We start from the raw sequence: 16244 nt of genomic DNA, 5'->3' as shown, positions 1-16244 counted from the left end.
AGCTCCGCCGAACGATCGGCGCCTCTATAAATTAACTCTGCGCGACGCGTTCACTGTTGAACCAATTAATCGGTGCTAGGGATGCTCGATACCGTGCGATATCACACGCGCGGTATCGTAAATCACACGCAGTATTACGTCTAATTATCTCCATTTCTATCTGCTTTGCCTTGCACGAGCAAGAAACGCATTGTCGACTCGTTAACAACGACCAGCGATTGATCAAATTCTTAATTTTCATTCAAGATATTTTATCAATTTTTTTCCCTTGTAATTTGTCTCGAATGGATATACTTTGTAGAAGAACGTTGGCTACATTATCTGGTTAAAGTTATAATAATCAAATAATTAAAAGTGTAGAACTACAGTCGGTGTTAAAAAATAACTCAAATTTTATATGATTAATGCCTTTATCAATTATTATAAGTAGTCAAAAAAATTCTTTCTAATAATTCGACGCTTAGAAATTATTTTTTATTCGCTTCCTTTGAGCGCATCAATCGATCGTTATTTTAAGAGGATTGAAAAGCACGGCGGAGACACCTCATATACGCGTTTCTTTTCATACGTATAACTTTTTTCGTTTTAAAGATATATCGCAATAAAAAGTGGATACCAGTCTGGTTACCGACGACAGCTCGTTTCTCGAACTTTCTCTCGCGCGAAAGAGAGCGAGCTGTTTTTACGAAAGAAAACATAAAACTGGTAGATCGAGCTGCCACGTAAAGAAATATGTGGTTTGCCCGTGCATCATATGGAGATACGTTCTATATCAGCAGAACGCGTTATTCTCTCAGCAACGACACACGTTCTGTAGTCGGCGACCTAGAAATCATAACTCGTCATGTGTGATTTTGTGCGAAAATGCGCCTAGCATAGCAAATAAAAAAAAGAAGAAAAAAAAAACGAGCTTTTATTATCGATGCTAATACAAGCTTAAACAATACCGTGCCTGCGAAATGAAAAGCAATGCCGCATCTCAATGCTTCCTCTCGCATCACGCGCGCAATCCGAGTGAATGAAATTACGATTATTCTCCATATTGAGTTAATTAAAAAAGTAACGATATATTTTTTTCATTCGCCTGTATTATTGCGAAATGGAAAACAGAATCCTGATCCAGAGACTTGGATCATCCTACGGCAGCGCGTTGGCATTGCGTATCGGTGGCGAGAAAACAGAGTAACGCCAACTTGCGGCAACGTAAACCAATGACTAAATGCACCCCAACTCTAGCGTTTCAAACCATTTTAATTATTTTTCCTTCGTTGTCGTCGGATTGGGTTAGGTCGCGTCGCGTCGCGTCATGTCGCGTCGACGGTTCACGGTAGTCAGGAAGTCTCGAGAAAATTACAGACAGTCTCGATAAATATTAACTCCGTAGTCGGGAAAGGTCGTAGAATCTACGGTGTCTCCGTCTGCCTCGTACCGCCGCCCTGCCTCTCCACTCCGGCCGTCCTTCTTTGCCATCTTATCCCGGGCTGACTGGCGTCGCTTGAATCCGAGACCGGCTGCTCCGGAGGCAGTAGAGCGACGAAATGCATCTAAACGTAAGCCGTAGAGGGCTCGCGATAAAGTTAAAAAAGAATGGTTACCATCTTCTTAGAACGTTTATCCGGTTTATTCACGGGTTAAGGAGTACGGGCCAGTACGTATGCAGCCGTCGAGTCGGCGCATCGTCTGGGAAAACGTCTGAAAATTATCTGTCTATTACCGGCTACTACTACTAGTCGCTGACGCTTCGTCTCCCCGCAAGACTTTAATTGAAATCACTGATCGAAAAATAAAAACTGATATAATTTAACTTTTTTTTCTCTCTCTCTCTCTCATAATACACCAAACGACATTGGATGTGTATTTTTTTAGATTGACGGTGTTATTTTGAGATGCAGAGTTTTTATGCATTTTCCGCGCTTATTTTTTTTTCGTTACCTGTTTTCTCGTCAGAATGCGAAACAGTTTTATGGGTAAATTTTGCATCCCGCGTTAGTTATTTCGTGGTATATTATAATAAAATAAAACGTAATATTCCATTTTTCTATAAATATTTCTGATAGCAAAAAACGTTATAATAACAAAATAACGTTATTATCTGTATTAAAAAAAAAATTTATTCCTGCGGAGCCATTGGAATTTGTCACGAATTCGCGAATTAATGAAATATTGTCTGCGATCGTAAACTAGATGCGTTTGTTATATTATTAATTTTTCGCGAGAAAGAAACACAACGGGATTCGATCGTGGGTGCGAGTTCTCAAATGCGCAAATCAAAGGTTCAATTGATTTTCTTTTGGTCTTGGATGTCACGTAAACCGATTACGCATTTATTTCTATGTTAATAACCGTGCGACCGCAGCGTAATTTATAAATTATTTGGTTTCGTTTCTATGAGCTGTCAAAGTAAAACGCTTTTGATTACACCGAAATGCCGACTAAAGAGGAACGACCGAGTGCGGGGTTCTGTGCTTGTGCGATGGAATAAGTATTACAAAGGAGAGCTTAGTAAGCGGAAACGGATTCCTATAAAATGCGATCGTTTCGTACGGAAGAGATAGCGTTTATCTTGCAACGAGTAATTTGTTGTCTTATTTATCTCTATCAAAATCGAATGCTCTCCGGAGATGTTAACGATAAAAATAAGATTAAGATAAAAGATAGACATACATACCGATACAGCCCGGAAATAACGCTTTCTTATACGCGATATTGCGTCATACTTTTCCGAGGGAGTATAATTCATTACCGTTACGTTTATTAAAATTATAATAAAGAATACATTTTTCTCGCCCGCGGAAGTTTATCTATCCTAATTAATCATTAGGGAACTTTAGAGATAATAACGTAACTGAATAGCCAAATTATGCGCGCAGTTTTCATAATGAAAAACGCAGGTGAGCAATGTAGAGATTTACAAAGAAGGGATTACGCGTCCGTTTTGCTTTAACATTAACCCGGCGTCTTGATTTCGCCGAAACGCCCCGCGGCGCAATATCGAGTAACAGAGGAGACGAAACGATGCGAAGGCACCTTGCTCTTTGATCCCGCCTTCCCTCGGAATTTCGTTTCATCTCGAGTATGCGCGCCGTTCACCGGCCCGAGATGAAGCGTATCGCGGGCGTGAACGCTTAACGGTTACCGTTACCCGTTATCGTAACGCGCGGAACGCGCCCCTGTTATATCAATTTCGGTTTGCGGCCCCAAGGCGAAGTCGACCGGAAAGAAGATCGGCAAATTCTACGCGAGACGACGGCGACCGCGCACGCTTCTGGACCCCGCACACAAATGAAAAGAGATTATCATCCCGGCGTACGCAAATATGCGGGCTGCCTCGGATATGCACCTGCGCGGTGCATTACGCAGCTTCCACCGCGATATTTTCTCGCTGTGCCCGCCGTCGTCGAGCATCGTTCTTTCGCGCCGGCAAAGTGGAGCGAACGTGCTCTCCAGCGGATACCGGCCGCGAGGAGAGAGAGCCAGGGTAAAATTAGTTTCAACCTCTTGCGGTTCCTTCCTCGCTCAGGACCGGATCTGTATAGAAACTAACCGCCTTCTGTTGCGGCCGGCAAGTGAACGGGTCAGTTGATGCAAACTTCACGATTACGTAATATTCTAATCAAACGCGGTTTACAGATTATTTATTAATATAAATAACATAGTTGCCATGATTTTGTTAAATATATTAATTTTTTTTTTTTTTATATTAGCAGTTCTTTTATTAAATAAATATATTCAATAGAGACCAAAGTAAACGGAGCAAAGAGAGCAAAAAAAAAGGGAGACAATTATCGTTTCGTTCGATTACGCTGTTTATTAAGCAGTCAGTCGTCGCATTTAAATAGCCGGTGCAAACAAATCGGGGAATCGGGGTGTGCAATTGGACGCAAGCTAGTGCCTGGTCGATCGCGATTGTTCGGACAATTAGTCGAACACGAATAATGCCGCGCGCGAGAGTCCCGACGCGAAACTGGATTTACGTGACTTCTGGGTCACGTACAAGTTGCACGTTCGCCAAAGCAACAATAGAATTATCCGCGTCGTGGACGCGCGTTCTGCGAAGGCGGCTGCCTTCGTCTTCGCAAACTTTGATATAGCACGAGCTGGTCCTCTCGCTCGTGATTCGCCGGGGCGCGTATCGATCTAATGGGTACGAGAATGCGACGGGGTTTAAAGAGTACGGGAGCGCGATCGTTCCGAAGATGGTATGCGACGCCGAAAATCGGCGCCCGAAAACCGACGTAAATTACCCGCGGGAAACATGTCTCGAAAAGCGGTCGGGGAAGAATTATTATTCCGACGGTTCGTTGATATCCGCGATTATACCGAGGTGGTCTATTTCTATACATTGCACGAAATAGGAACAAAAGTTCACGTTTAAGACATTCTACAATTCGAGAGCCGGCATTATGACACGTTCACGAAGACCGATGCGGATAACGATCTCCGACGTTTTCTATAGTCGCGACTTCTGATCTCTTATGATCTTTTCTTTATTGAAGATAATTTATTCGCGTCCCCGTCTATTTGATATTATCACGTTCGATAAACGTACTCGTAATTCTCTTTCATACGCTCTGTGATTCTCCAAGTCGCATTCGTACACGAAATATCTTTTGATCGCAATTAAACAATAAAGTTTAATTCTGAAATTAGGCAAAATAACGTATACGTTCTCGTCAGAAATTTACAAGAGATATTTTTTTTTTTTTAATCGACATCGCATCTTCTCGTATCTGGAATGGCATCTCTTAAAATATGCACAAAGCACAAACGCCAATCTGGAATTCAGGATGGAATTTTATACTTCTCTACTTAAACGTGTAATGTCAATAGTAATCGCAGTTTACACAAAATCTCCTTATATTTTTCTTTTGAGTCTGTGTTCTTTTGATCGTGTTACTTTAATATATATAATTTCTTTTTTTTTTTTTATTTAATCTCGAGTTTAAAGCGTTATTAAATTTACGTCTTCTAATTGCATAAGCTCAACGATAATTGTTCGAAAAACGTGTTTGAGCTCTAGTCAAAAGCGAGCAAATAATCCTCTTACGTAAAGTATTGATTGTTACGATAAGTAATAGTCATTCTTTATCTAGCCGGCAATTCGGAGCCGTAAACGTACGAGTGTCTCGATGTAAAACAACTGACGAAGAGATAAAACTGTATTACGTGTGCAATCTATAAAAAATGCATTTGCAGGAAAATTGCTGCGAAGACGCGTCTTTCTCTCTCCGATCGTGAAAATCAATTTCGTAATGACAGGACAGGCTGTTCAGCGACGCGTATCGCGTTTCGAAATAATGATAATGATAACAATGTAATAACAAGTGGAAACGAGGGTAATGATCGTGCATAAATCGCTATTCAGCGTTGGCCACCTCGGCGCTCGTCGACGATCGTCTACGACGACTCGGCGCATGCAGTTGCACCTGCCGAGCATGAGGCGCGCAAGCGCTCAGGTGCTACAAACCGCCGCACGGAGGTAAAACGACGCGCGGTCGAGCTTTCGTAGTCGGCATCGGCCATCCGCGACGCGAACTTTCACCCGGTCGGTGGTACCGCGTGTGTCGCGGCGCGACTTACGAAGTTGTTGCGCGTAGTACGCTGACGTGCCCGAGGCAGAGGAAAAAGAAACGCCTCATCTCGAGCTTCATTTACACTCGTAAAATCTCGAGAGACCCGCGACGCGAAAAAACGTGGCGCGATAGAAAAAAAAGTAAAAATAAAAAAAGAAAAAAAAAATGTGCAGTTGATCTTGGAATTGGAAAAAAAGTTTGATCTTCGAAACGTTGTTCTCGGCGAGTCGTGTCGAAAAGTGCAAGTTGCAGCTGGCAGGGAAATGAGGATTAATCGAAGCTGATGTTTACGCATAATTTCGGGCTGATTAACGCGCACACGCGCGTGCAAAGGGCGATGCTTTCCTCGCGAGAACAGTGCCGCACGGGGGTGAATTGAAGTTTCGCCGCGTCGAGTGCAGGCGTTGATTTTATCTGTTCCGATCGCTGCCCGCGGGCAAACGCGCGCACGCGAATGGAAAAACTGTTTGGAAAAACAAAAGTTGCGTGCGAGCGAAATCGTCGCTGCCTCTAACTTTAATTTCGCCGGCTGTCCCAGACCCGGGGTCTATAAACCGCGCATTCGCGTTTTCGGCTGCACGGATCGCGCGATGAAACCAGCCGGCCGGAAGAATTTCGATGCTGTCCCCGGAATTGCGGCGAGCCGCTCTTACCCCGTATAGGGCCGCGAAGGTAGGCTGAAAATACCACGGCATCGCAACCAATGCGGCCTCAAATAGCCCAGCAACGCGAATTAACGTACCCGCGCGTTTCAAAATAAACCACGATCACCTGAAATTCCGATATCGGGTGGAGGCACGATCACCACAAGTTAACGAGTGTATCATATACCGTATAGTATAATATACAATTGGAAAATCTCTTTATGCTCCAGAGGATAATGGCAATTGTAGCGGTCGGTACCGATATCCCTGAATCGGTCAGCAGCGCGGAGTTATTACCATGCATTTCAAAACAAGTGCGGTTTTGCAAAATTTCAATTGATCGTAATCTCGATCGCGAACAGTGTGCGAGCTAATATGCATCCATTTTCTATTGTCGGTATAATATATACATACGGAATTATGTGGATTCGTGTAAATCATACTGCAGCTTGAGTTAACTCGCAGGGCATTCAATTTCAAACAAATGCGGTTTTACAAATTTTCAGGCAATTCAAGATCTGAACTAGCCGTGCCGTCGTACCAGCGCATACGTGTAACGCGAGATTTTTTTTTTTTTTTTTTTTATCTCGAGAATTATGTAAAACTGGAATGAATGATATATATATGTGTATGTGTGTGGCTTGCTTTATTTGAATAAAGGCCATCGTTCGTTGCCCGTAGCCACAGTTATTCGATTGATTATCGACACGAGTGATTTATTGCTTTCAAGGCTCGCGGTTGCAATTAAAGAAATGTATAATTTTAATATAATTATTTAATCTCACAATAAAATACGGTAAATTTCTATCAATTTCTCCTTGTAGCTATTAAATCTTTTTCTATTCTTTTTACGAATAGTTTTTAAAGCAAAACTGATAAAATATTAAATGAACGTACGCGTGTGTCGAAAACATGTACGCACATACATATACACGATTGACTGAGATTGCTCGCTCGTGCAAAAGCATTAAATTTTATTAAGAATAAATGAGAAAATATCTTGTTCGATGCATGCGGATGCCGCGTTTAGTCGAGATACGAAACGGAATCCTCGCTTCTTTGTTTCTACAAAAATTGTGGAAAATTCACATTGAAATTCGGATTAAAAACTAAGACGAGAATGGTGGATTGCGAAATCGAGTCGTCCGCGTATAATCAGGCAGAACGATAAGATAATAAAGTACAGCGTTGCTGATCGCGTGAGCCGGTATCGGTAAAATTGACGATCGTTCGGTTATGACGAAAAGAGCGAAAGCGGAAATGGAGAGCGCACGTTGCATTGGCTTCGATTTCGTATGAGAGATCGGACGATTTTATCGAGCGCACGCCGATGCATATTGATGGAACGAGCGGTGAAAAGCGAGAACTACGGGGGGAAAAAAAGAGACAATAAGAGCAGTGCGCGGTGAGGCTGGAATTTTGCATTTGAAAACGGAGCGTAGTGTCGCGCAGATGGTGGTTATGGATAGCAACGAGATAGAAATGAATCGCTGATGATACCAGCAAATGTTCTCGTATCGCGATTGAAAATCCCAGGTGAGCAAAATTAGCGACCGGCAAAATCGGACATGCCAAAAATTTACGATGTTATGATCCTACAGATTTGGAAGCCCTCTCTTCCGTTACGCCACGCGCGCTGTCTGATAATAAAATTAAATCTTGGCGCTGACACATCGAGCGAACTCTCAACAGATCGTTAACAAGGGAGGGAAAAAAAATAAAGCTGTGTAAAAAGTTTCACCCTTCGGGAAGGAATTAATATTTCCTGAAAAGAAACCCTAACTCTATTCTGAACAAGGCACGAATGGCACTACATCGGAGATTAACTTTGCGTACAAATTCGAAGGAAACCACCAATCTTATCCATAGAAATACTTAAGGTATCGATCAAATATAGTCCCTTAGGACTAGGTTCTTAACTTTCATCGCATGATGGCGAAGGAGGATGGTTCTTGGGCGATAAAATTCTCCTCGTTTATTCATATCGTAATACCGCCGCCGGAAGAATTTTCTTCGCGGAGGCGGCAGTCGATACAATAAAAAGTACTGTGGCGTGTGAATAAGTCAGGAATGGGTAGGCACGCCGCCCCCTTATTCGGACGTATCCGAAGGGGAATATTCGCTGACAAATCGATTCTCATAGGCCGCCTACGATCAGGCGGCCGGGCGTCGCGCGCGCGATTGTGTTTCGCGCGGCCGCTTACGCGCACGTGGAAACGCGGAAAGGCGAGAAGGGAGCAGGGCGAATTGCGAAGATAGTCCCGCCGAATAAATAAACCATAGCCGACCCTACAATTGCGAGATCCGGCAGACCTTTCGAACTCTCAAACTCGGAATCATTTACGAATGTAGTGGCGAGACTGTTGCGGCCCCCGAGATAAATCGCGTGCGAAGGCACCGTGCTTACGCGCGTACCGCGACATGAAACAATATTTCTCGCTTCGCTCGCGGCTATCTATCGATATTGTGTGCCGCGTAAAACTTCGTAATCGTGTTTAGGCTCGTCCAACTTTTCGTTTCGACGTCCCAGCTTGCTTCTACAACTCGGTACCCTTGATACAGACCACGGAGAGAAATATACACGTATATTGAAAATCTTGTGTCATATTTATGCGGTTCTATAAATGAAGAAGAGAAAAAAAAAAAAACCCGATATTAACAGGTCAAATGTAATCGACTATTATTAGGCTCGCGTTATCGAGTGTCGGATATATTACGGAAATTGTATCAATACCTTAACTACCTAACGATTTCGAACTACAAGATCAAATATGCGATGCTACTTTCCGTAAAGTAACTTTAAATTGAATGTTAGAATGTTACGCCGGTGATGTCAAAGAAACGCGGTTGGTTTCCGATGCACATACGGTACAAATAAACGGGGGCGATACCGCAGGTAAACGGAATCCTCGCAAGATACATCCCAATTATAAACACAAATCACTATTTCAAAGTTAGGCATCGGGTCAGCTTCGCTCGATAAACAGCAACGTCCCGTTCGATCTCTACGCTCATTAGTAGCGACCGTTGTGCAATCCATACGTCATCTCTGTATCTACCTAGCTACCTATCTATCTCTTTACCTGTTCGATCGATTGACGAAGCGAGTATAACGTCACATCGTCAACTTCCTAGCAAAGATCCGTTCCGCTGTAGCCGACACGTCTCGATGGATCCTGAACGACGTTCGGGGCTTGCGGCGTAAACTCGCAACAAGTTGCATTTAAAATCTGCATCTACTGTCCGTAGGAGAGCAGTTGCGCGGCAGTTTCGTCTCTTTTTCTTTCCCCCCTCCCCATTCTCCCGCGCCTCGTCTAGCGGATCGCTTTTTCCCTCCCCCCTCCCCCCGTAGCCCCGTCAAATCGCCGAGTATTCTCGACTGATTCGGGGCTATTCAGACAAGAGCTCGCCCGAGATTTCCTGTCCGTTCGGTCCCAGGATTATCCCTGAAATTCGTTATGAATTCATTCGGGGGTACTAACGCTGTAGCGAATCGAGCCGCGTTCGGTACTGCCACTGGCGGCGGTATCTTCTAGTTGTCTTGACGGCTGGTAATTATTAATGATATTAACTCGCTCATTTCGAGAGGAATGTGATGGGAGGGCGCGAGGGGAAACGCGGGACGGCTCGGTCGTCTCTATTTTCGGGTGTCGCGGCGCCGTTTCCTTTATTCATGCGCCTCAGTAATTTTTATGCTCGCTCATTAATTCGGTTCCATCTTTACGGTGGTCGGTCGTGAGAAGTACGCCGTTTTCCTCACAAACGCGAATTAAAAGGCGTTGCACTTTGACTTACGACTCCTCGCGACGAGGAAATCCAGTTAAGCAGCGGGCCACGTGGAATTACCGGAATTTCTCGACCGAAAGCTTCGAAGATGAAGAGCACTCGGCTCGCTACGGAGCGAACGCTTTTAGCACCTTACCTTAGTAAAGTAAAGAGAAAGAGAGAAAGAGAGAGAGAGAGAGAGAGAATAGAAAGAGAAAGACAACTTTTAGTCGTGAAAAATTTCTAACTAGCGGTGTAAAAAGTGAAGTGCCGCGAGAGGTCAGTTCCCACAAGAATGCGCGGAAAAAAAAACGAAGAAAGCCGCGGGCAATGTCAATCCGCGGATATCAGGCCAGGATTCTTTCCGATACCTCACTTTCTACCGATAGTCAAGCAAAATATCCCTCGGATAGTGGGTGTAAAATGACGAGCGGGTGTATAAGTCGCGAGTAAATATATGCGAAATAAGGGGGTCGCTGCTTAACTGCGTATACAGTCTTTATCCTGAGTCAGACGCACAATGAAAACACAATAACCCGCGGCAATCATTAAATTTAATTGACAGTGGAATAACGAAGAAGCTCGTCGCTAATTACGACCGGCACGATGAGTATTCTCGCGCGTGCCTGGCGAGTGCGCCTCCTTTTTTTAGTTTTTTTTTTTTTTTTTTTTCCACTTTTGTTCTTTTTCGCTATCAATTCTGCAATTGTCTCTAACACTCTGGGGCGCCTATGCAACTCTTTTCCGTTTGAACAAATCGTGCCGTAAACGCGCCTCTGCACCGACAACGTGTGAATGGTGATTAAATTCAAATAGGATAGGCTGACAGTTTCGTATAAATGGGACAACACGATCATTATCTAAATAAGCTTCATTATCTACGACAATAGAATTAAATAGTTATTATAATATTAGAAAATAATGAGTGTGTAATTAATAACTGTCAGAAAATTAAGAGCGATAATCATTAACTTTTTATTACGTAATTATCGCGTTGATCCACTTATTGAGAATGCTTAATTAAGCCCTCGATAGATTCCATAATCGACTTTGTGAATTTTCAAGTAATAGACATGAGATTGCGCTTTCAATTTCTGGCCAAAAATCAAATATATTCGGAACATCCGCGAGATTAATGAATTCAAATTGCGTTAAATTAATCTTTCTAACGCGAATTGATGGGAAGTGTTCATTGGCATATATCATTCCCCCGTGTCTGCGCCGCGTGCGAATACGATTTTTCATTACTATCACGCGACGTTTCTGTGACGTCAGGAAGAAGAGAATTGCCGTCAAGATCGCCGCCAGTCGTCGAAGAAACTGGGTGAAAATTACGAATCGTGGACTGGAGGGTGCGCGAGCGCCGCCAAGCGATGGATTTTATGTTGCTGCTCCTCGTGATGCTGCTGAGGCAAGAGGGTGAGTGTTTTCACTTACGCAAGCTGCTGCGCTTTCGAGCGCACGAATGCACATTGGTCTTATCCCGTGAACGCGTGCCTGTCCCTTCGCTATATCCGCTTTAAAGGATAAACATCCTTTTTTCACTCTTCTCTTTCTCTCTTTTTTTTTCTTTTTTTTTTTACCGATGACTTTCTTTTCTTTTTCTATTTTTTTTTTCTCTTTTTTTTTATTCGCCCCTAAGGATGCTAACTACCGCGCTGTATTTTAAGCACGTGCTTCGAGAAAGCCACAAAGATTGCGAAAAGCCATTCGCACAAATCGGTCTCGCTCGTGAAAATCCCTTAAACGGTAAAGCCGTGATGAAAATCCGGTTACGTCACATATTACATATACATTTTAACTACACATCGGAGCCCAGCGCGTCGAAACATCTGTTGGCTGCTATTATGCATTATAAATATGCGCACATTTTTGTCCATTATCAAAGCAAGTGTTTATGAGAACGTAACGCAGAGATGTCATTGTTCCCTAACTGTTAATACAGATCTGCATTATACATATATGTTAAACTGGAATCTGATACGATTTACATTGCGCTCAATTATATTATTTACATAGGGGCAATGATTGTAATTAAGATTCATTACGGCATAATTTTGTATATATTCCCGTGCTCTATATAATAATAATAATAATAATCTTTTCTCTTTTTGCGTGTTACGGTAATACAAAATTTTCCATTTTACAAATTGGATCATTGACTAATTGATAAAAGTTATTACTTTAATTGAACAAATATGTAATTTCCAGCGAAAGGAAATAAATCAATGCCATTTACAAGAATTGCTTAATAAAAATCAGTTTAATTCTCAACAGCGCAAAGTGAGAAATAATCAAATAAACGCGATTAAATACCGAGGAAGGAGGGGCGGGAAAACGAAACGCAACTATGAATTACCTTAATTTACTCGAAACAATCTGATTTGGATAGAGTTGCAGCCGGAAAGAATACTTTCTCGCCGTGTCGCTCCGCGTGTGTATTACGCCAGAAATAAAATATCGCCGTTGAAAATGTAACGCAATAATAGCGCAACTGTTGTCAATCAATTTTACCGCAAATTAGGCAAATTAGCGGGACCGATAAAACGTATGATATTTTGAGGTTGTATCAAAAGCGACTCTCGTAAACTGATACCATGACATTTCACGTACAAATTACAAACTCAGGGCTTGATATAGAACACCAATCAAGCTTGTAAACGATAGTTTCGCTTTCCTCATGACCCGTCTTTAACAGTCGGGTTCAAGATCGTCGTCATTAGTTAGCCCCCTCTGGCTAAGGTATTATATACATATACATATACGTACGTACCTATAGTTCAATGGGTCTATCACGAAGAGCATAACAGCCGCTAAAGATGCGTACGTTGCAGGCGATATATCGCCTCGCAGAGGTTCTCAAATTTTAATATCTCGACTCCGCCGCCAAGATACATAAATTTATTTAACGCCTTCACGACGGCGCATAATTTGGCGCGCGATAAAGCGCAAGTTTTATGACGCGTCTCGGGATAATGTGCTTTAAAAACAAACGCGTAATAAGAATGCGCGTAACGCGCATAATTCACCGCGAAAATGGTGTCTGAGAAAGTTTCCTGACAGCCCAGACAAGAATTGAAAAATCGTGATGCGCATCTATCTCTTGTTTCGCATACTTCTTCAATCGTAAAAAAGTTACATTTAACTCGTATAAACTGGATCGCGATCGTAGGATAAAAAATAAAAAAAATAAAAGAAGAAGCTTTTAAAAACGTCTTTAAAAATATAAAAGATGTTACAAATGCTACGTTTTAAAATACATGTCGTTAGTGCTCATTATTAAAAATCAAGTTGTACAATGCCATTTAAATTTCCCGAAGAGCTTCTTTTTTTTCTGTTTTTAATATAAAAACTGGTTAAAGAAATCAAAATTGCTGACAGGTTGCGAAGAGCATTTTGAGAATCACTGATATACAAAGTGTAGTTAGCTACAAACTCGTCTCTGCGCTAAAGTTTCCTCTACCATTCTATACCCGAGCATTTGATAGCTCTTGTAATTTCCAAATGGCCGTTTCCCATCTCGTTTGTGTCGTACCACCTCCCCCCGTTTTTTTTTTCTTTTCCGATAATCCGTCCTTCCTTTTTTGGTTTAGTCCCCAATCTGGGGTGCGTACCCTAACGAGGACGGAAAGTTAATGGGCGAGCTCGTTTTAAGAGCAAGGATAATGTAAGGAACGGTTTAAAAATGACGCTGTTTCTAATTACATTCCGCCCGTTCCTTCCCGGTTATCATAATCTCAACGAGGGTGCACGCAATGCAAAAAAGATGGAGGTCAAACGAGGGTAAATTAGGAACTTGAGAAGCGAAAGAGGAAGAGAGAGTCGAGAGTGCGCGTCGAGTGAGAGAGCAAGAGCGCAGGATGGCTGGGATTTATTACGTTCCGGTAGGCGGACAAGGGAGAAGCGGCGAAGAAGCGAGCGTTACACCGTGGCGGAATAAAAATCTCACATTAAGGCAAAGCAAATGGTGTAAAAGTCAAAATTAAATGGCCGGAGACGAAACGAGCTCGGGCGCGATTAAAAGGTTACGATCACCAAGAGATTAAGTAACCACGAACGGCGAAAATACTTTATATAACATACAAATCACCTGCCGGGGAAAATCCACGAAGATCACCTGAGATTTTTGCCTCTGTCACGTCGACACGTAAAATAAATAACTCCGCCGGTCTGCGGTTATGAAATTTCGCGACAGTAAAGTTTGACATATGTGTCTCGCGAACGAGGAATCGAATGGAATGCAGCCTTCGTAAAACGAGTAGCAAAAAAATATTAAAAAAAATAACATAATAACAATACAAACCAAGTGAAAACCAGCAGAGATTTATTAATAAAAAAAGAAAACCTTTGCGCGATAATTGTAGACGCGTTAATTAATAGATTTAGGAAATGACGTTGTTTAATTACGAGTAATACGAAACGTCCTGTTTATTCCAATTTTATTAACAATTTCTGTGACCAATTGTAAGAGTTCATGTAGATGTGAATGGGACTATATGCACACAGAAACGAGCTGATAAAATAATAAAGAAACTGTTACGTTTTTTCTCGGGAATCGTACCGAAAGCTTTTTTTTTTTTTTATATCGACTGTATCCTCAGCAGGAAATGAAAAGCGTTTCAACCAAAGAGAGTAAAGTGCATTGCTCTATACATACATATCAATATGGAAAGCGTGTGTACCACGATGTACCTGATATAAAATTTTAAAATCGTGAACTTGAAGTCTATACATGCACATATACAAAGAGAGTGCATGCGTTGACTCGGTTAGCATAAATAAATAAAAGATGTGTCGAACACTTTGGCGTCAGAAGCTTTTACTTCTCAGATAAGTCGTCTCGCAAAGATCTTCAATCAATGGCGTAATTAAACAATAAAGGAACAAATATTGAATGCTTCGTTAGCTAATATTTTATATTTAAACCTCTTAAAAAATAATACGCGGACGTGAGAGTTTAGTGGATTAATAGAATTTTACGAAATCTTCTAAATAAAAGTTTCATGGTAATTTCATCGCTCTGCGATATCTCGGATTACTTAAACCGCCGCGATAGATTTCTTTCCCGTTTTATTCGCAGACTTTTATTAAATCAAGAAACATTCTCGTTTCTTTTATGCATAAAAAAAGAATAATAATAATTTCCTTTTAAAAATCTGTTCATTAGAAGAATTTTATTGTTTCTGTTGATTACGATATTAGATAAATTTTTAATTACTCTTCCAATTTTATTTAACTAATAAATGTATTTTTCATATTTGTGAATTGGTTTGCAATTTCTTTTTTTTTCTTTTTTGTCGTAATATTTTTTACTGTAATAATTACGTTCTTTTAAAGTTAATCCTTTAAATTGGTAATCTCGATGAAATTGAATATCAATAGACAATTGATACGAGCTATCAACACCGTGATGTGTTTGCTATTCGAGTGTCAAGAGAAGATGCATCGACGAGAGGTTGGTAATTAAATTTCCTATAGGCAATTCGTTTTCGTCTTGTTTGTTTAGTCTCAAGGCTTTTGGACACACGACACCGCACGTGTGCACAAATACGCGGGTCAGTGCACAAAGTTCTCCGATTTACGACACGTGCGGACACGATAGGCTGCAAGTCATTTAACAGCGCGAGTTCTGTCGCGAGCAAATTGAGATTATCCGAGATTATCCGACACTCCTTTTTGCAATGATAACGATAGCATGTACGTACATACATACATCTGGAGCATATAATAGTGCTCGTACGAACATTTAACGGGAATCAAGAGATAATCTTTCTCTCTCTTGAATATGTGACGTCTTGGAGATTAAAATATATCGTTATAATCGTAAAATTAAAAAGAGAAATAAAAAAAAAATAATGCTCCGGAAGTCGACTAGTCAACAGGTGTGCGCAGTTATGTAACATACGGGACCGCGAATTAAGCGATCGCCCGAAACGATGCACCGGCGCTGCAAAGTATTCGAGTTGACAAGTCTGGCAAATCGAAAAATCGAACACTGAATACCGGCGCCCGATTCGAAGGAGAAGAAAATACGGGCGGGCCGCCCCAGGGCATTTCGTTTACAATACCGTATGCATTTTCGCGCCCCGATGTAATAAAGCTGATGCAGAAATATGCGAAACTTAATTTCCCGTCCCTTGACGTGAGGGCTGCTGGGAATTTGAATTTTTCTGCGCGGCTCCCGCGCTCGCGTCTCGCGAGAAGCGGTTCGGTTTTTCGGAGGGAAAGCACACGGGCGTATAAAAATGTCGCGGAGCGTAAA

The 16244-nt window shown here is 41.8% G+C and overlaps 2 protein-coding genes across 2 annotated transcripts in view; one reads left to right on the top strand and one right to left on the bottom strand.

Moving 5' to 3' along the window:
- Nucleotides 1–16244, bottom strand: part of LOC139111096 (uncharacterized) — a 173924-nt gene that overhangs the window by 14063 nt on the left and 143617 nt on the right. The gene's annotated exons all lie outside the window — the stretch shown is intronic.
- Nucleotides 5071–16244, top strand: part of LOC139111095 (cell adhesion molecule 2) — an 80532-nt gene continuing 69358 nt past the window's right edge. The window contains exons 1-2 of the mRNA XM_070671181.1: nt 5071–6245; nt 11258–11401. Coding sequence (XP_070527282.1) covers nt 11356–11401 — 46 coding nt within the window. The 5' untranslated portion in view covers nt 5071–6245; nt 11258–11355. The remainder of the gene's footprint in view (nt 6246–11257; nt 11402–16244) is intronic.

This window comes from Cardiocondyla obscurior, linkage group LG22, assembly GCF_019399895.1.
Source record: "Cardiocondyla obscurior isolate alpha-2009 linkage group LG22, Cobs3.1, whole genome shotgun sequence".
Taxonomy (NCBI): Eukaryota; Metazoa; Arthropoda; class Insecta; order Hymenoptera; family Formicidae; genus Cardiocondyla; species Cardiocondyla obscurior.
This window is presented reverse-complemented; position numbering and strand designations above follow the sequence as displayed.